General features: G+C 38.2%; 2 protein-coding genes across 4 annotated transcripts; both read left to right on the top strand.

Moving 5' to 3' along the window:
- The first annotated feature begins 1137 nt into the window (after positions 1 to 1137).
- On the top strand, positions 1138 to 8874 carry LOC103719561 (putative receptor-like protein kinase At4g00960). Its single transcript, XM_008808861.4, has 5 exons — positions 1138 to 1991; positions 3164 to 3374; positions 6804 to 7041; positions 7175 to 7325; positions 7690 to 8874. The coding sequence occupies exons 1-5, from the start codon at positions 1740 to 1742 to the stop codon at positions 8065 to 8067; spliced, it is 1230 nt and encodes a 409-aa protein (XP_008807083.2). The 5' UTR covers positions 1138 to 1739; the 3' UTR covers positions 8068 to 8874.
- A 1718-nt stretch (positions 8875 to 10592) lies between these two features.
- Positions 10593 to 20329, top strand: LOC103719562 (mannose-6-phosphate isomerase 2-like). 3 transcript variants are annotated; one of them, XM_039130133.1, is made up of 7 exons: positions 10593 to 10705; positions 10796 to 11136; positions 11286 to 11453; positions 15387 to 15599; positions 17066 to 17359; positions 18858 to 19178; positions 19799 to 20329. In XM_039130133.1, exons 2-6 carry the CDS (start codon positions 10822 to 10824, stop codon positions 19173 to 19175), a joined length of 1308 nt encoding a protein of 435 aa, XP_038986061.1. In that variant the 5' UTR covers positions 10593 to 10705; positions 10796 to 10821; the 3' UTR covers positions 19176 to 19178; positions 19799 to 20329. The 3 variants fall into 3 exon arrangements, with proteins under 3 accessions (XP_038986061.1, XP_038986062.1, XP_038986063.1); XM_039130134.1 differs by having other exon boundaries at positions 17066 to 17332; XM_039130135.1 differs by lacking the exon at positions 18858 to 19178 and having other exon boundaries at positions 17066 to 17332.
- The last annotated feature ends 218 nt before the right edge of the window (positions 20330 to 20547 follow it).

The raw sequence follows: 20547 nt of genomic DNA on the forward strand, positions 1-20547 counted from the left end.
GTGATTAGATTATACAATATGAATTTGGTGTTGAACTTTATGGTCCAGCAATGGCTCATATTTTATAAGACCTAGGTTATAGGGCTCAAACTTAAAGTATGGCAAATTATACTACGCTTGCTAGAAAAGATGGTCTTTATTAAGATCCCTAAATTTAGCTAACCCATGCAGGAATTTAAACCTAGCATACAATTAAACATACAATTGGGGTTCTATGATAGAGAGGACTCGTAAAAAAGGAGTTTATATATACTCAGCACAACTACAAAACTCTAAAATCACTGCTCATCAAGTTCAAGGTTAGAAAGAGGAGGATAGCTTGTCCATAATTGTTGAAGGATTGGTATCAATAAGTTCGATTAGCTAGGGGTTTTGTGCTGCATATTTAGAAAGCGAGCACAACTTGCAAAGAAGTTCATTTGTCAGAAGGTTTCGGCAGAGGACCTTCGATGCTTAAGTCAATGAAGATATAAAATAATAGTAGAAGAGAGAGAGGGAGAGAGCTAGAGCCGGAGAATGCTCGAAAGAGAAAGTGGGAGCTTGAGAAAAGCTTATCCGAGGATTTTCGGTCATCCCTATATATAGGATGAAAGCGGTATCTATTACTTGTTTTATCAGAAATGCCATAACCGCACGATAATGGTTAATCGTGCACTAACTACATGGTCATGATTTTCGACGACTGACATGTAACGATAATCGTATTGATCGTGTCTTCATTGTTGTATTGGTGTAACCGTTGCCAAAACTATGCTTACAACTCATTCAATGTCCTTTAGCATCGGCTAATACCGAGATCATTTATTTGGGTTAAGGCCAAGGTCAAAAAGGTCGGAACAACATGAGGTTAGGATGATCAATGTCCTCCCCAGTAGTAATAACGAAATTTAATTCAAGACTTGACCATACGTAAGCAATTGGAAAGTCAGCGTTGCATGGGCCATTCTGGCCAACCGGTCAAGCTTCATCACATAACACAATCAAATTAACCCAAAAACATGGTAAAATACATATCATAACCATCTTATTGCCTGGCCAAATTTAATAGCCGGTTAATAATATTATCAAACGAGAATATTTGGCTCATTTTCAGCACCAACTTGGATGGCTGATTAAGATGTTTCACCTTTCAAGTTTCAACCGCTCGAACCACTATAAATTCAAAATAGTTGAAACAATCAACAAGGTCGCATTAAGCTATTCTCTTTCCTTTTTTTTAAAAAAAAAAAACAATGTGAGGTGAGATTTGAACCGCATGATGCGCAACCGCCATATCTTGTATATGAAATCATGTTCCGGGTCACAACTGCAGCCAATTACCACCATCAGGCTTGAAATGTGCCAAAGTTGGCAGGACAAACGTTCGAGCCATCCGAACCGGACACCAGAATTGCTCAGCCAATTGGCACATTAAAAAACGCGTTTCACTTTTCAAATAATAATAAAAAATAAGAAACAAACGCGTGCCCGTAAACTTTAGTGATACATCATGCCCCGCTCCTGCCGTACAAATGGAATCGAACGGCCATCGATCAAAGCCACCACCCTCAGCTCCCAGGGCCTGCAGCCGTCTGCCGCTGACCTCTTCTTCTTCCTCGTAAAATCGGATTCCCCTGTCCTCTATAAATTCCACAAGCCTCTCCATCTCTCTCTGTTGCTCTCAGATCAGCTGCTGCGAACTCGACTCCAGGCAGGCTCTCGAATTGGACGGCCGAGGTTTGCGGAAAAATTGGGGCTCGATGCTGTTCCGCTCGTGGCTGTGCGTTTGCTGGACGAGAAGAACGAAGGGACATGGAGAAGGAGGAGGAGGAGGAGGAGGAAGAGGAGGAGGAGGAGGAGGAGGAGGAGAGCAGCAGCAGCAGCCTTCTTCTTCTAATTCTTCTTCTTATTCTTGGAATCTATTCATGGATCTCAAAACATTGGAGGCTGCCACGAATAACTTCTCCGATGACAATCTCCTCGGCCGTGGTGGTTTCGGCCCCGTTTACAAGGTACCCTCCATTCCATTTCCAATCCCAATCCCAATCCCAATCCCAAGTCAATTCGGAACAGGCAAATGAAAGTTTTACTAGTATCTCTAGGTTCTGCTCTTCTTAATTATTATGTAAATTGCGAAGTACTGATCTAGATTCTAGATTTAATTAGAATAGTAGCAAGGTGGGTTTGAAACCGTGGGAGTTTCTCCGCCGCTCCCGGCTTCGTGAAAACGAATGAGGCTGTGGATTGGACGGTCTCGTACGAAAAATTTTGTGGATGGAAAAAGAGTGTTGCCTAGAGTACTTTTTTTTTTTTTTAGCGCTCTTCCGTAGGTTGTTTGTCTGATGTTGATCGGACGGTCACCATAAACCGGAAGCCTTTTAATTTGCCCCTCTTATTTCACGTTCCTTCGGAGATGGGCGACGTGGCAGTTGTCCGATTATGTACAGTTTTTTTGTGATGCCAAACATGTATTCGGCTTCGACACTCCCGTTTTAAGACAAAGGGGAGCGCACCAAGAACTCCACAAAACCTCCGGATGTTGACGGCTCCAAGACTCATTAAAGCTCCGTTGACGGTACTCATCTGACTTGATTTGTAGGACGACACGTGTCATCTAAAGATGGATCATTTTTCCATCCACAGTTTGGTCCAGAGACGTATTAAATCTAGCTACCACGTGACAGCCTCTAGGGTCCGGAATTCTGCTGGCTTTTTCCCACAATTCCAGATGGATTCTGGAGTCGCGCAATAGCGAAGAAATTCTTATGTCCTGGCTGACGTCCTTCTTTCTTGAGTTCGCTTTTGACTTTGACGGCGGTGCGCCCAACTCAATGGGCACACCGTGTTGACCTCCCATTCTTGTTCTCCTCTTAAGCTAGCAGGTGGAGGAGAGGCTTGTTTTCAGGTGAGTGGAAGCTGGTTGTTTGGATGCGGGCTGCCATGGCGTAATTTTATATGTGTGACCTAAATTTTGTCCAGTCGGGTAACTCTTTTGTTGAAATTAGGCAGAGTTCGAACTCAGAACTTTTGATACTTATCGCACAAACTTTAGACGATAAAATATGATAGATTTATTTATATATTTTATTTTTGTTACGGCTTTAAATGTTTATTTAATCTTGGGACAAGGTCATGGTGATATATGGTTTACCTAAGTAGTGAATTATGGAATGGATGGATGCAGGGGGTGACGGGGAATGGGCAGGAGATTGCGGTGAAGAAGCTGTCTCTGGAATCGCGGCAGGGGATGAGGGAGTTCACCAACGAGGTGCGGCTACTGCTCAAGATCCAGCACCGCAACCTTGTCTCTCTGCTCGGCTGCTGTGCTTCTGCTGGCCAAAAGATGCTCGTCTACCCCTACTTCCCCAATGGAAGCCTTGATCGCTTGCTCTTCGGTATCTCTCTCACTGAAAATGTCACCTCGCCATCATCTTTCAATAGTTTGTGGTTTGCTCGCAAAAATAAAAAATGAAAACTTAGGTGGACTACATTGTTAATGAGAAGGTGCAAATTTGCATGTTTACAAGTCTTTGCTTCAAAGACTCCAAAAGAAATTCACATGATGAGTGCTGGTGGCTGATGGGGAGACGTGGGACAACAATGTCGCCTGCGTACTTTTGTCATCATAATGATATCATAATTGCTCATAAAATGGTATTACTAGATAGTATAATATATTACTTTACCGATGATCCCCTGTTTATCAATTACCATCTTATGAATAGGTCCAAGAGGCTTTTTCAAGATCAATAAGGTGCTATATTACTGGACCCATGGTCCACATAAGACAACAGATTCGTTGGATGATGGGCTCACGTATGTTCTAGGCTTATTGGGGAGAAAAGTCAGATTGTAGGCATTTAGAACTTTCTTCACTTTCTGATTTATAATGTCCACATCCCCCTAATATTTATATTGCCACACAACTGGCTTCCTACGAAGATTTTAGTCAAGATTGATCCCTTGGTGCTTACATTAACTTAAATCAGGTTGACTCAACTTCTCTTTTTGGAAAAGCAAGCAGGTTGACTCAACTTTGTGTAATGGATCAGGAAGGCTCGGAACTTTGGAGTTTGGACTAACCTCCATTTTCTACATGAACATAAACAACTCAGACTACTTCCTGTTGGTTCTGCTGGGAGAAATGGTCATCATGTTATATTTTTTATATGTTATCTTATGATTTACTTGACTTTAAACAAAACCTCTTTTGATTTTGCCACACTAGGAAATCTGGTCTTCTAAGTAAGCTCATAATTTCTAGCTTAGCTGTCGACGGTTGAATATAAGCAAACCCAAATCAGAATGAGAATTAGAAAAGAATGTTTCGTTGCTCAAAATTGTCAAGGTTCCCCCCTCCCCCCGCAAAAAACACCCCCCCCCCCCCCCCAACACACACACCTTCTCTTTCCCTTTTCCAGTTGAAAAGATCTTCATACACTTTTGTAATAAGTCAATATCAGCACATGTAGTAATCAAACAGTTCTTTGAATATTATGTATGTATGTAAAAATAAAGTTTGTTCTTTTTAATTATTCTTTGAATTCAAACTATGAATTCAAAGTGTGTTCCCTTTAAGTTGTTGTAAAGTTAATTGCAACTCTAATCGTTGTGTAACAGCTATTACTCATATTATTGTTGTACATCCATTATACCATTCCACAATGATCAAAAAAAAAAAAAAAGTCATAGCCATAAGTTGAAACCTCGAGTGACCTATGGTGGTGATTGTAGTGGTTTGCTATGGAGTTTTAAAATTGAACAAACATAAATTACTATATTATTAAAAAAGTACTACAAGCTGTTATATTTATGGCAGCCATACAACACCATATGAGTATCTTGTCTTTAAGTACTATTAAATTATAAATAAAATAAGAAAACTACATATCTAGAAAACCATGTTATATTCACAAAAGCTATTGTTGCAGTATAGTTTTTACAAGGATCATAATGCATATATAAAACCCCTTATGTGTCTATAAAACTACATATCTAGAAGAAACCATGTTATGTTCATAAAAGCTATTATTGCAGTATAGTTTTTACAAGGATCATAATGCATATATTATATCCCTTATGTGGCTATACATATATTGTAACAATTGTTCTAAAAAAATAGAGAATGTGAGCATAACAGAGGCATCCTGATTTGTCATTAGCAGCTTTTACAATGGATATTCTTTGCATTTAGGAGAAGATGCTTGAAGAAATGCAGTTTAGGAGATTGGTGAGAAGAGATAGAACCCACTTAGCTAGGTGGCATAATATGAGTTTTTCAGAAATGTGTGATACCACACACATTAAATCAATGCAACTAGTAGTTGACAAACAAAAGTCATATTAATAATCTATGGTCTATGGAATCACAAGTAAGCTGATGGAGACATGATTTTGCTTCATGTCTGGCTATTATGTGGAACCCAAACTTTTGAGGAAGTCCCTACTGCGCTGGCTTCAATGTTGGTCTAAGTCGCATCGCTTATCAACCAAACTTTGCCATTAACCACTTTCTTATGGTGCAGGAACCAACAAGGTACTCCCATTTTATAAGATGCATTCACTTTTTCTTATCTCTTAATCACTGCAGATAATAGTAATGAATGCAAATATTAAATAATAAAGGGGAGTTAGGAGACAATCTGACTTGGGGTGTTTGGTTGACAAATTTTAGTAAATCACATTTCCATCTAAGTGAATAAATTTACAATACTGGTTATTTGGTTATTTTCGATAGAATTTCTTTTGCCAAAATTGACAAGTAATAAAACCTGAAAAATGAGTCTTATGGAAAGCAAGTTTTTCCTTCTTTTCCATGTAACCTGTTTTGCAGAGAATCATGTTTTATAATTAATTGTTTTAGAAAAAAACTCACAGGCAACCAAACAGCTCCTACACGAAGCCCCATAATTGCTTATATAATTTTAACCATTCATGTACTATGGTAAACCTCAATCTATACTTGCATGAAAAAATCTAGCAAAATAGTGCATGTGGAAGCATGCCATATGCACTTTGATAGCTCCTGTGTAATGGATGAGTAAAATGCTTTTGCTTCTTATTCCCACCTAGAGTTAACCATTCTCTGTCTTTATAAATTGTTACAAATGCTTATTGTAGGATATTCATAAATCTTTACATTATTCATTCTTATCTGATCTGATCAATCGAAGTAAATCCCTTTAACTCTCTCTAGTGCATCATTATTGGAAAGAGCACACGTTACATTTTCAAGGAATTAGTCTTCCTTCAACTTATTATTGGCATTGTAGGAATTTTTGTTTCTGTATTTGGTAGGATGTTTTCTTGTAATCTTATAGATGTGTTTTGTTAAGAATACTTGCAGACACATTTATAGAACATGCACTGCATAGTCTACTATATAGTCAAAAGTTGTAGTGTGTCTAAGATTATCCAAACAAAAAGAAATGAAAAAGGAGTAATTTGTCTCTAGAGCTATGGTACTTGAGAATCATAAATTTTGGCTAAAATAATTATACTGCTGGAAGTAAAATGACACGGTCACATAGAAACAATTTTTCATACTGCCAGACTGGTAAGAGGGATAGTCATGAATGAATTATTTGTATTTGTAAACTAGTATTTTTCCAATTTATTGGGGTCATCAACTTACTGTCTAACCTTCTGAGTGCGTGCCCTGGTCAAACAAAATATCTTTTTCTTTTTTTGATAATTAAATAATATCTATTTGAACAACAATACTTACATAATTACTTGAATTGTTCTTCTGAAAGGAAAAGGATGTAAAGAAGTATGATTGTGTATTTGACCAGTGGTTGGCTTTTGTTTCTATGATTGTCCAGACAAGAGCAAGCGTGCATTACTAGATTGGTCAAAACGATTTGAGATTATTGTGGGAGTGGCAAAGGGTCTTCTTTACCTTCATGAAGAATCCCCAGTGAAGATCATCCATAGAGACATTAAAGCTAGTAACATTTTGCTTGATGACCAGTTGAATCCAAAGATCTCTGATTTCGGCATGGCGAGGCTCTTCCAGGAGGATGCTACCCATGTTAATACATTTAAGATATCTGGTACCTAGTGAGTTTTCTCCCCCAACTCCTTTCATATCTTCTTACCCGAGCTGCTTCTTTTGATGCTTTTGAAGATCTTTGACTTCGTGTTTAAGAATTTCGTAAAATTCTTGTCCGAAAAATGATTTGGGGTTTTGCAGTGGTTATATGGCTCCTGAGTATGCTCTAAATGGATATCTATCAGCAAAGGCAGATGTCTTCAGCTTTGGGGTGTTGGTGTTAGAGATTGTGAGTGGGAGGAAAAATCTTGATAAACGCTTGGAAGAAGAAAAGGTCGACTTATTGAGCTATGTAAGTTTTTCAAGCTTAAAGCAATAAAAACAGTATAGGAATTTTTTAACAATGCATGCAGGCGGTCACTTGCACAGACTAGGAAATTTTACAATAAATGATATCAGAATCTATTAAACAAACAAAATAGGAACGCGCTGCAGTTTGTTTCATGAAGACATGCAGCTTAATGATTCAAGACGTGATCAGAAAAGACAAAATTCCAAATTTCAAATCAATCTTATCTCTGTTTTATTTTTTGATGTAAACCATCCTTAATTGCACTTCATAATGATCTCACAAGCAATTTAGTCTTAAATAGGCATGCTCAAGCATTAGGTTTTCTCTTTAATATAAACCTGTTCTTTGCTTGTGTCTTTTACAGACATGGAATCTCTCAGAAGCAGGAAAAGCATTGGAGGTTATGGACCCTTCTCTTTCAACTTGGAACAGCGACGAAGCAGCATTATGCATCCAGATAGGGTTGTTATGCTGTCAAGCTGTTATCTCAGACCGGCCTGACATGTATACCGTCCATCTCATGCTATCAAGTGATTCATTCACATTGCCAAAACCTGGTAGGCCAGGAATACGAGGCCGCATAGGGCGTTGGACCAGTACACCCTCTTCCACTCTTACTAACACGAACACAAATAGTACTTTAACTGGTACCGACAGTACGAAAGCCTCTACTTTATGCAGTATAGCAGAAGATTACTCTAGGAATTCTATTTCTGTTTCCTTTACTTCAGAAGGTCGGTGACATAAACCTTCCATGCATTATGTTTCAAACACCATGTAGCATAAATAAATCCTTTTTGGGGCTCCGTCAACGAGATTTTTGATGAACTGTAGCTTTACAAAGTATATCACCAAATTTCAGAGCTGTTTTAAGTGAAGATTTCCTTGCAAGGTGGGTAATGATGTAGGAGGCGTGAACTAATGCCACTTTTATGTGCTGTTTAAATGGATTCTTCTCTGAAAAAGCAAAGGAAATAAGCATTTGTGACATGGCACCTGTTGACACCCCTCTACTCCATGGAGAGGTCCTCAGTTTGATATGGAATCATGATTAAGCTTTTGACAAATGTGCATATGACCTGGTGGGTCGTGGCTCCATAGGTGCCTGCGATTCAACTGAAGCCACAGAAGTCCAGGCGATTTTCTCAGTTTGAAATTGGGAGAAAGAATGCGAGTTGAAGAATGTCTCCATCTGAACACGGCTGCCAGGGAACTGAGGACCTTGCTTCATATCATTCCTCCAGTTACCAGAATTCAACTCAGAACCTGAGGGTCCGGGATTTCTTAGTAGTGCTGAACAGAACTGAGAACTTCGCCGTCATGATTTTCTTTCTCAGATTGTGTAAAATTGCATTAGTGAGGGGATGAAGTGCTGTATTTTCTCTTTCCAAGTCAAATATTAATGAGAGGAGACAATATCATTTGTATCATGTCCATTTGTTTGAGGCTATTCTGCTGTCAAACCACAGACAAAGATCACCAGGATATGTATATATATATATATATATACTGGTGTGGATCCTTAAGGTCAGTGATTGCAATCTTTGAATTTTTGTTCTTTACAGAATTAAGTGGGCAGCCTTATCATGTTCCGCTATTACAAGTTGGGCTGCCATGATAAACCTTTTATTATTTTTTCTCCTTCAGTCCCATTCCCTCTGTATTGCTGAAGGCTCATGACTATGGTGCTGATATATAATTTAGACTTCCACAAGTTATTGAAAGATCATATAGCAAACTGTAGGCAATCTTTTCACACATGTGAACCGGTTTTAGGTTAGGGCCCAAGTAGATAATTAATTGTCTGTTAAGGGACCCATAATCTGTGCTTACTTTAAATAAGAACAATGTGATATAACTATCTTTCAATGATTAGTATCTATATATGTGATACTTTGACATCTTGGGTCTTGATGGAGTACAGGCCAGAGGAGCCAAGCAAACATTGTGTGTTGTGAAGAGGTTGAGAGGACAAGACTGGGTCTTGTTTGTGAGAAGGCCACATGCCACATGCTTTCACCGAAACCAATGAAAACTTTTACATAATGGAGCTTTGGATCCTTCATTATTTTGCTCTCTACTTTTGTCCATCCTTTTTTCTTTTTTTTTTTTGGGTTGAAGGTGTTCTACCCTTCTATCGAAGCTTCTTTGAGTCGGCTCTTGTCAGCATCTGAGCTCAAGATATTGTTGTCGAAACTTTAGGTCTGGTGCTTAGTTGTGGTTATATCATTTGACCGTATAGTTTAATAAAGCCTGATATTATTAAGTGCTGTTTTCATGCTTAAAGACGGAAGAAAGACACCAGATGCGATTCGGAAGTGGGATTCACCATATGGCCCACAAAAAGCGACAGCCCCACCTAGCTTCTGGAAACCTCCACAACCGTGTAGATGATAACTAGCTGCACTTCATTCATCGACAAACAAAGAGATCAATCCACCCCTTGTTTAGTCTTTGGTGATGGATATTTTATTCCCTTACCTTGATTTAGATGGTCATTTTATATTAATTAACAACATATAAGAATATATTTAATTATTAAAAAATATATCTGAAGCTAATTGTATGATAAACAAATCTATACGTAAAAACTAAATGCAAAATCGTTAATGTAGAAGGGCTAGATGTCAAATGGCAATCAAACAAAGGACTAGAGTCTACAAAAGTTAATTTTTTTCCACATGAACAATGCTTTAGATTAACCTAGCTAGATGAATAAGCTCTTTTTCACTATCGTTTTGAACGATTGCTATAGAGGCCCTTGGAGAAACTTTTCTCATTGGACATACTTTGTTTTACAAGTAATGTTTTGTAGATCATAAACAAAATATTCTTTCTCATTGGCCGGAGAAATCTAGCTAGAGAAGAAAGAGGAAAGGGAAGCTTATCGGCAGGAGAAATTTATAGAGAGCTTTCGAAGGGAACAAGCTCAGGGTCATTGCACTGCTTGCGATCCTCGCAACAGATGAACACGACCGAACGGCCTGTGGAGTTGTCCCTGGCCATGACTCTGTGGTCTTATCTCCTCAACGAGGGAGGAAAAAGCAGAGAATCACAATCCTGATTTTTTGTATTCATTTCTTTTTCGGCCGTGGGCTGAAGTCGGTTGGGCCCTCCGGTTTTGGCCCAAAACGGCCATTGTGGGTCGGATCTCACGAGTACGAGCCCAAAACGGCCATTGTTGAAATTGCGACAAAACGAGCACGAGCATGCGAAAAGGCCGTATTAAAATGAATGGGACACGGCTGGCCGCCTGGCCCCGGGGCCGAGCCGGGCCGCGGTGAGCCGGGCCGTATTAAACGATATCCTCTTTACCCGCTTTCCCCGTCGGCCTCACCTCTGAATTCCCTCTCCGATCTCCGCTTTTAAAAACCTCGGAGGTGAGCTCTCATGGCGGACCACCCAAACCCTTCTCTCCTTCCCCTTCTCGTTCACTTTCTCTTCCTCTCCTCGTTGCTCTCTTGTTTTAGGGTTTTGGGCTCGGTGGTCGAGTGGGATGGAGATGGAGGTGTCGAGGCCGCTGAATCTGAGATGCTCGGTCCAAAAGTACGATTGGGGGAAGTTAGGCGAGGAGTCGAGGGTTGCGAGGCTTTTCTCGCGGAATTCGGAGGCGGAGATCGAGCCGGAGCGGCCCTACGCCGAGTTCTGGATGGGGACTCACGAGTCCGGGCCTTCGTTCGTGGTCCCGGGCGAGTCGGGGAGCCCTGACTCGGAGCCGGTGACTCTCAGGAAGTGGATTCTGGACAACCCTGGCTTTCTTGGAGAGAAGGTCGTGGACAGATGGGGGAGCGAACTCCCCTTCCTGTTCAAGGTTGCTCGTTTACTCTGGATTTCCCTTTCTTTTGGTGCTTCATGTGTTTGTTGTTCAACGTTAATAATTATTGTTGTGTTCTATTCTTTGATTTCCTTTTTTGGTTTTTGTGAGTAATGTTGGTTGAGGTTTCAATTGGCTGTTTTTAGGTTTTATCAGTGGCGAAGGCTTTGTCGATACAAGCACACCCAGATAAGGAATTGGCGAGGGTGCTGCACAGGATGCGGCCGAGTATATATAAGGATCCTAACCAGAAGCCGGAGATGGCGATTGCCCTCACCGATTTCACGGCCCTTTGCGGGTTTGTCAGCATTGAGGTTTATCGTGTGGTTCTTTTATATTATTGAAGCTTAAAATTGCTGGATCAACTTCTGTTGAAGCCATCATGAATTAGTCACATAAACATTCTTTCTGAAAACTGAGCCCTTCTCCTACTTTGATATGAATATATTAGTTTTCGATATGATTGCCCTAGAACATCCATTTGTGCATTTGTTTAGTAGATCAATATTGAGTGAAAGTGGTGACTGATGCATCTTTGTCTAGCTGGCTTGAATGTATACACAGTTTGGCAGGCATGGTTAATACTGCGTTGATACGGGTCAATATTTATTGGTCAGTATGAGCCGTGCTGACATTACTTGAATACTTGTTTGAAACCCATATGAAAAACTAAGCCCCCCAACCTCATTTGTTTCCTTATTCCTCTATCTTATGGTGACTATTTCCCTTACAACTTACTATATTATTCAGTATTTTCTGTTTTAGCCTCTTATGTCTTCCTATTATCTGTCTCTCTGTCTCTGTCTCTCTCTCTCTCTCTTCTGTGTGTGGGTGAGGGGTTGTTCTGATCTGTTGTATCGGAGCAAGTACTTCTACCCCCGTCATCTTTATCCTTGTTGAAATTTCAGCTTTAATTGGCATCTTCATCTAGATATTTGAATTCTGTATCACTTTCTTCTCAACCATTGCATTATCTATTGGGTGAATATCTATCTATCTATTGTTTGACTAACGAGGCCGTTGTCATTTGGTGTCCCATTAATGAAATGTCGTTCTTCATTGTTGTCATTGTGTGACCACTTAATGGATCACTTTTAGCCCTGTGGAAAATGCATCTCATCATCAAGTTCATCAGATCCCCTATAGAAGATGTGATTTTTGCAGTTATATTAAATGATAGGGAAAAGTTATCCGAGAGATATTGGTTGTTTTAAGGGAAATGCTTGTATTATATTTTTTAAAGATGGTTGTCTTTTTACTTTGGAGTCAGGGGCTTGTAGACAATAACCTCGGTGGTCTAGGGGTTGATAGTTGTTTATATGCAAGAACTGTAACATAGATGCGATTGCCTTTTGCTCCTGTTCCTTTAAAGGAATTTTGACTTTAAGCTAGCTTTTTGTTGAGCTGATTATCAGGGGCCTGTCACCCAACTAAAGATTACAGAATCAAGGAATAAATTTCATTTGATGGAAACTGATGAAAAAGAACCTAAATATAGGTAGTTTTTTTTTTGTTATTTGATACCCCATTTTAATTGCTTGAGGATCCTCCTTTAAATTACTTGCAGGCTTCTAACTTTTTTTATGAGGTTTGAACTACCTCCATGCAGGGATTTTAGGTTTAACCTCAACTTCTTTTATCCGTTGGATCTTTTTTTAGTAAGTATCATGACACATTTTGTAAGAAAGGATTCTAATGCTATGGACATATGTTCTATGGTATATACAAACTTCTTGTTTCAGTGGGATGCAGGCATGGTATAAGGGGTTGGTCTGTATTTATATTTGGTGTGTTGCTACCTTTGTTGTCTTTGCTAGTTTAAAAGATGACTGTAAGTGACAGATGGGAGGCCAAGGGGCGATATAGCACCTAGGCTCTAGGTGGTCGCCTAGAGGTTAAGGCCTCGCAAAATTAGAAATTATTGAACAAATAAATAAAAGAAGAAGTCAAATATAGTTATGATCCAGCAATTAAAACATCACATGCCAATAAGATGCAGTGTGTGAATGATAATTATTAGCTTGACAAAATCCAACAGTAATTTATAAATCAGTCTCATCATCTATAGTTAAACATAATGCAAAATGTTAACGTAGGTGGCCTGGGGGCCAGGGAGGTTGTCTTTTAACACATTCACTAGTATGAACCTTATTTTTTGAAATGAGTGATTGGAATGAAACAGTGGACTGTTACTTTTATATATGCGGCATTGATTTTTGACAGACATGTCATGGCACAGTATGGTGCATACTGAGCTGTCCACTGACCAGCTTTGATGTGACATGCTATAATTAAATCCTTCCTTCTCAGTCCCCTTCCTGACTTTGTTGCCTTGTATTCAGGGTTTAGTTGCCTGGAGATGTCCTGATGTAATCAAGGTGGTGGTGCACCAAGAATTTGTGGAATTTGTAATTTATCTCATCTTGAACGCAATTTGTTTGGAAATAGTTTTCTTTGATAAAGATTTGGTTTACCTGCATTATTATCTTGCCAAGCCCTTGAATTACAATTGCAGGCTCCATCCTTGGCTTAACCAACTTGTCTTTCATGGAGTCCCCACTTCCTTTATTCTCAGTATTTCCCCATTAGTTCATTTCACCTTGGCCATCTGCATCATACTAGACTCTCTATATCTATGTCCCTTCTCTGCTTCCTTGGCATCTAAAATGTAACTTGTACCTCTTTGCTTTCTCTACTACCATGTTTTCCATTAGTGCCATAACATCTTCCTGCATGTATTATAATATCCAGATAATTGCATTCCAACTGAATCACAGGTTTTTGGATTCTCGTCATTCATTAGTGGCTCTCTTATGTATAAATTTACCACATAATTTGCCTTTTTTTCATTGCAGTATTGCACTTCCATGCTTATCTATATCTGACTTCACCAACTAGCATGTCTGGTAGTGATCTCTCTTCTCATCTTGCATCATCTGTATCATGGGCCTGTTCTATTTTGTCACCACCAGTTGAGAGGATCTTTTGGCAATTAGCATTGTGGCTCTATTCTCCTTGAGATTGTTGGATATCACTCGTAGCATTATGTCTTATTACTTTATGCCTTTTGTAATGGTCAATACCTCGCTTTGTTGGTTCCTTTTGGGGACTATGCGGCTCATTTTCGGGCTTGCCTTTTTAGTGGTTAATACTTTTCACCTTGTCTTCATGGCTGTGTCCTCAACCCTCATCTTGGTTCGTCATGCAAACTGAACACCTTGGGTATACACCAGATCAAGTTACTTCATGTCTGTTTCTATCCTTTTCCTCTATTGTTTAAGAAGTTTTTAGTGTATTTGCCACCTCTAATTTGATGGTGGGAAAGCAATTAGATTGATTACATAGCAGCCTCTTGACTCTTAAGCTTGTACGCATTACAACATATGCAAGTTCAGTGCCTTTTTCGCTGATGTATCTTTTCTTTTTGCCTGAATTTTCCCATATGATGAAATTAAATCTTCTAAGCTTGATGTGTGGATGGTATCTTTTTTATCTTGAAACTTTTTAAACTAGTCTTTAATCATTTCTTGTTATAATAACTATTTGATAGCTCTACCTTTATCAAGAGATCTGCATGCTAGTTGGCTTTCCTTCTTATCACTTTTATGCATCGAAGAGCCACCACCCTAGGCAACAGTATTGTTGCAATTTTCATTCTGACTAGAACAAGAGGGAAGTTCCACTCAAAGTGAAATAACTGAGTGATATAATTAACACCAGAATCATATGACCTTTTGGATGCAATTTTTTTTAAATGAAATATGTATTCATAGCGTGTCCTTAAAAATTGGCAGATCTCTTGGCATTTTTTAATCTTGTACTGCCACTTTGTAGGCATTTCGTGGAGTAATTTTGTTGTAGATGTGCCTCTCTTATTTTTCATTATGTCTCTTCACCATGCTAAGTACATGTTCATATATGGTGTCTACTGCCTCCTTTATGGGAAGGCACTTAAGCATGTGCATCTTGTTCTTGGAAACAATCTTGTTCTCTGTCTCCCCTTTGCTATTTTCTACAGAGACCTGACATTTTACTATTTTCTCTTAGTAACTGTTAGCTTTTACCTATGTTGCTTATCAATGGTTATTGATGTCACGTGGGACTATTTATTTTCTTAGAAAGAAATATATTTATATATTAGTTTGTAAGAGGGGAACAAGCTGTATAAACAGATAATTTTGGTGTATCTAATAAGTTAAAGAAAAATCTGCAAACAGTTTGACTTATGGATCACTATGACTGTGCAGGAGCTTAAGGATGTGCTTGCAGGTGTACCAGAGATTGTAGAGCTGATTGGTGATGAAAATGCAAGCAAGGTTCTGAATATTAAAGAGCAAGATGGATACATGGAAGTAAAATCCATTCTGCGGTCAATCTTCACTAAGGTTATCTCTGCAAGTAAAGAGGCAGTTTCTGAATTGCTGTCCAAACTAAAATGCCGCTTGAATGTGGAGCATAAGGTACTAGGAATTACTGAATCATATGGAATTTTGAAGTTTCTGGTTATTATTTGTTTCTTCGAAATTCCATATCTATAGAACTGTTTCATTTAACGTCATTTTGGTAATTGATAAATTACCTTCTGGTCAAGTAAATCTTCATTATGCTTCAAAAAATTCTCTCTCACTTCATGATGAGTTCGTAAGTCTTTTTCCTTTTTAACTGCAGTTTAGAATAAAATTTAGAAAGATGTTTCCGTACTATCTTAAGCTCCACATTTGACTAAAATATGAGGTTCGAGCTTAACTGAGAATATTGGGTATGCTGTTAAATAAAAGGACCTTATTCTGCTATCTGTACCCATTATTAGCATATTATGTCAAAATGTCTGTTTGATCTACTTGAATCTTTTAAAATTTAAGTTTTGGAATTTAATATTTTTTGTAGCCAATCATACCAGTTAGATTTTTAATTATTTACCGATATATGAATCCATAAGAATAGTTCTATAAGCATGAGTCGTCACATTACTAACTTTTTCTAGCCAACCATATCACCAGTGACTTTTTCCAATTTTTGATTCCCTGTCTGTGACCTTGTAGCATTGCTGGACCTTATTTTTAATAGAAAAGAAACCTAGACCTTTCTTAAAAAAGATTTTCCAGATTTAAAATTTAGCTTGACTGCTAGACTTTTTGATTGGATGTACTTCTATATGCATAGGATTTTCTAGAAAATCGACTATTGGGTAGAAGATATTTCATTAGTTAAATGAAAACATTAACAGGGGGAGTTTGCTGCAATTCCCTGACTTTGTTCCCACTTAATAATTCTTGGAGATCATATTATTGGTTCGTAAACAAATGGTTAACAACATACTGAGTTTCGGACATGCTTGCTTCTAAGAAAAGGCCACTGGTAATCTGAAACATTTTTTTTTCCTCTGATATGAGCACCTGGAAATTGGTTTTAATAGATAGTTCTAAAACGCTAACTTTTGGTCATTCTTGATATTTAGAAAGGGTGATTCCTGTTTCCTCTGATAACTCTTCATCTTACGTGCACAATCCTCAAGGTCCTTTTTTAAACCATTATTATTAACTTAGACCACTTTGTCCTAGTAGCTATTTGATTTGCATTGTTATGCTGAGTGCCATGATATAATACCCTGCATTTGTTAAATAGATGGGAAGTACCTCCATATGCTTAGTATCACATATGATATAGAAGTTTAAAAAGTGCTCATTTTTCATTCTCGACTGTTTATCTAGCATGGGAATCCAAGTGTAGAGTTACATAAGACATTTTTTTCATTTTTAAACGTTTTGTTTAAGATTATAGAAATCATCAAAGTATCTTCTGCCTTGTAAGTCGATGCAATGACATTTAGTTCTGATGGAAGATTTGGAATCCAATTATTTGTGGTCTCTACGTTTTTAATTTATCATTGTATTTACTGATGTTAATAGCCTGTCATGTGGATCAGATTAGGATGTTGACAGAAAAGGAACAGCTAGTATTACTATTAGAGAAGCAGTATCCAGCTGATGTTGGAGTTATATCAGCATTTTTCTTTAATTATGTGAAACTTAGTCCTGGTGAAGCGCTGTATATTGGTGCAAATGAACCCCACGCTTATATTTCTGGTGACTGTATTGAATGCATGGCTACATCAGATAATGTTGTGCGAGCTGGCCTGACTCCCAAGTACAGAGATGTGCAGACTCTTTGTTCTATGCTGACATATAAACAAGTTTGTATTCCTTATCATCTTTCCTTGGTATAAAGCTTTTTCTTTTATTCATGCTTTAGTTTACTTCATTGACCAGCAATTCAAGTTCAATTTTGATACAAAGTGTGTTGGTTGCATATTATCTTTCATTTAGCAATAAAGAACATTCTTGTGAAATATTTGAATATTTTGCTGAAATTCATAGCTGATACTTCTGGTAGTAGACAACACAACAGCAAACGTGTAATTGCAATTATAGCTTGTTTGTTTAGTAAATCTATCACATTCTTCCACCATCTTCATTTGAGGATTTATTATTGCTGACATTGTTCCATTCACAAATATCTTGGTTCAACAATAAATATTCCATTCAACATCTTATCTTTCTTTTGAATCCCAATATCATGCTTTATTTTAAACTCTAGCTGTAATAACTAAATGAATAAAAAAATTGATAACTTTATATAATTCAGTATTTTCATTTATTTGGGTGCTCTCTAGATTGTTTAATACCCTATAAATTTCCATGCTTTACTTGCTTTTATATTCATCCTTGATTTAGGTACCTAAGACTCAGCTTTACTATTCATTAGCATCTATTGATGTCATCAGTTTAAAGGCTTTCAGTTTGTTTGTGTGGTTATTGTTGATTTCTCCTAGTGCCACCATGGGAGTAAACCACTGGTCTTAATTATTGATGCTTTTGGGGCTTGCCACCCCGTATGCAGACATATCAATGTGTTGATGTACATGTGGCTTTTCTGTACTCTTGTCTCATCAGTTGGTTTGTTCCCCTTTGATGGTGTAGTCAAAGTTGCATGTATTGTTTCTTATCATGCTTGGATGTCTTCATTAGGGGCTTTACTACACTATGCAGTGTTGGTTCTTTGTTATCTAAGACAGTGGAAAAAAGGTGTCTTGAATAGGTCTGTATTGGTGCCAAGACTAGGTAGCTCTTTGACTCTTAATTCTTGTGTATTGGGAATCAAACGGGTATTGCTGGGTAACACATGCACACACATGCACACATTATTTTAGTTTTTGCATTTGTTGTTCTCTTCAGGTTGGACTAGCATAGCTTTAGCATAGCGGAACATCAGCACTTTATGAATATGCCTGATGGCCTGAAGTGCATTTTGATCTGCATCTCTTCCTTTGTTGCCCTGTGATGTTTGCTTAGTTACTTTTTGTTAATGTTGCTAGCATCATTACCAGTTGCAAGGTGTCAAATGGTTTGGGATCATAAACTTCATGAAGCACAAAGTTTGCACATTTTTTTATATTGCTTTACAAGGCTAATGACTTATATTTGCACAAAGTAATTTTGTGCCTCTAATCAATCCTGTAAGTTCAAAATTTCTTTTTTTAACTTATGACTGATTATAACTTTTGGTCATGATATTTCCCCATGTACACATGCATTTGCACATCAATATTTGCTATATGTGTATACAGACCCGCAGGCAGACACTCCATCTTTTTTTCACAGGCAGGTTTTCCTGCATTTTTCCTATTCATAAATCTGTGAGAAGTGAAACTTGGGCAGGGCTTTCCAGAAATTTTGCAAGGGACTCCCTTAACTCATTACATTTCAAGGTATACACCGCCATTTGATGAATTTGAGGTTGATTGCTGCTTGCTTCCGCTACAAGAGTCTGTGGTGTTCCCTGCCATTCCCGGCCCATCTATTTTTGTTATTGTAGATGGGGAGGGAAGAATGCGGATGGGTTCTGCAAGTGATGAAGTAATGGTCACGGAGGGCCATGTATACTTTGTGCCTGCTCATAGTGAGATTGGGCTAACTGCTGCTCCTGCTGGACCATTGCAACTATATAGAGCCGGGGTGAACAGCAGAGTTCTTTGATCGGTAATTGTCGAACATATATCACTGTGGTTCTCAAATAATAAAGGGCAGTTCTTTGATTAGTAATCATCAAAGATTTCTTATTGTAATTTTCAAATAAATAAAGGCAGCCCATTGCATGAGACTCCAACCACTATGAGATCTAGGAAGGGTTAAATGTGTGCAGCCTTACCTCTGGATACAAAAAGATTGTTTTCGTGCTTTGAAGCTATGACGCCCGGGTCACAATATAGCATTCTTACTGTAGTGCCAAGGTTCTCATGTAGTTCTCAAATAAATATGGCAAAATTGCAGTATAGTTTTCGCATGCAGCCTTATCTCTGGATACAAAAAGATTGTTTTCGTGCTTCGAAGCTATGACATCAGGGGCACAATGGAGCAATTTTACTGTAGTGCCAAGGTTCACCCTTTCATGTAGTTCTCAAATAAATATGGCAAATTTGTAGTATAGTTTTCAGGAGCAGTTAAGATTGAAGTTTTTTGTAGAGTTAGGGCCATTATCTATGTTTATGCATGGTATGAGGTGGAATTGGATACATGTATATTTCAATTCATGACTTTTTGTACTTATTTGTAACTTGACATTATCACACCATGAAATGTTTCTTTTGTTTATTCTCCAGGATAGCATTCATGTTTGATATCTGGATAGGCAGTCGTGAAAGCACAGGCGCGGGGACACACTTGCACACATAGCCCATATGTGCATGAGACTCGTGAATCTGTTAGTTGGTTCACTTTGTGTCAGCTGTAGGAGTCTTGCATCATTGACTGGTTATTCAGTTAATTTCTCAAAATCGGATGAGATTCAAGAGACCAGAATATTTAGTTTGAAGCAGTTTTGCTTGTATAATTCCTATTTTTGAACATAAGTGCTAGCATGCTGATATTTATTTGGTGGTTCAACATGGAGGAAAAGAAGGGTTATAAATGAATCACCTGCTTCCAGTCTGTTACTGTCGGGGGAAAAAGAAATTTGGGCCACTCTTACCAAAATCAGGCTTAGATTGGAAAATTTTGGCCTGTTTTATATATGGGTTGGCATCTCAAGTTGATCTGAAATTAATGTGGTATGTTTTTCCCCACTCACTTTGCACGCCCTTGAATTTAAGAAATTAAGGTGCTATCAGAAGTTATTGGTATGTAGTTTATAATGTTTTGTTACTGATCAAATGTGCGTGGTTATTAATTGATCTTTAGGTAATGCCTGCATGTTTTTATGATTTTTTTAAACACTTGATGAATCAGTTTGGTAAGCCTGGTCTAAACTACTACTCTTTTTTTTTAGTTTGTGTTTGGGTTATTATCAACCCCGTTCGGCCCAAAAATCTTATGTTTTATACGATCGATGAACCCACTCTAGATTGCAAAT

The sequence above is a fragment of the Phoenix dactylifera genome, chromosome 9 (assembly GCF_009389715.1).
Source record: "Phoenix dactylifera cultivar Barhee BC4 chromosome 9, palm_55x_up_171113_PBpolish2nd_filt_p, whole genome shotgun sequence".
In the NCBI taxonomy this organism is placed as follows: domain Eukaryota; kingdom Viridiplantae; phylum Streptophyta; class Magnoliopsida; order Arecales; family Arecaceae; genus Phoenix; species Phoenix dactylifera.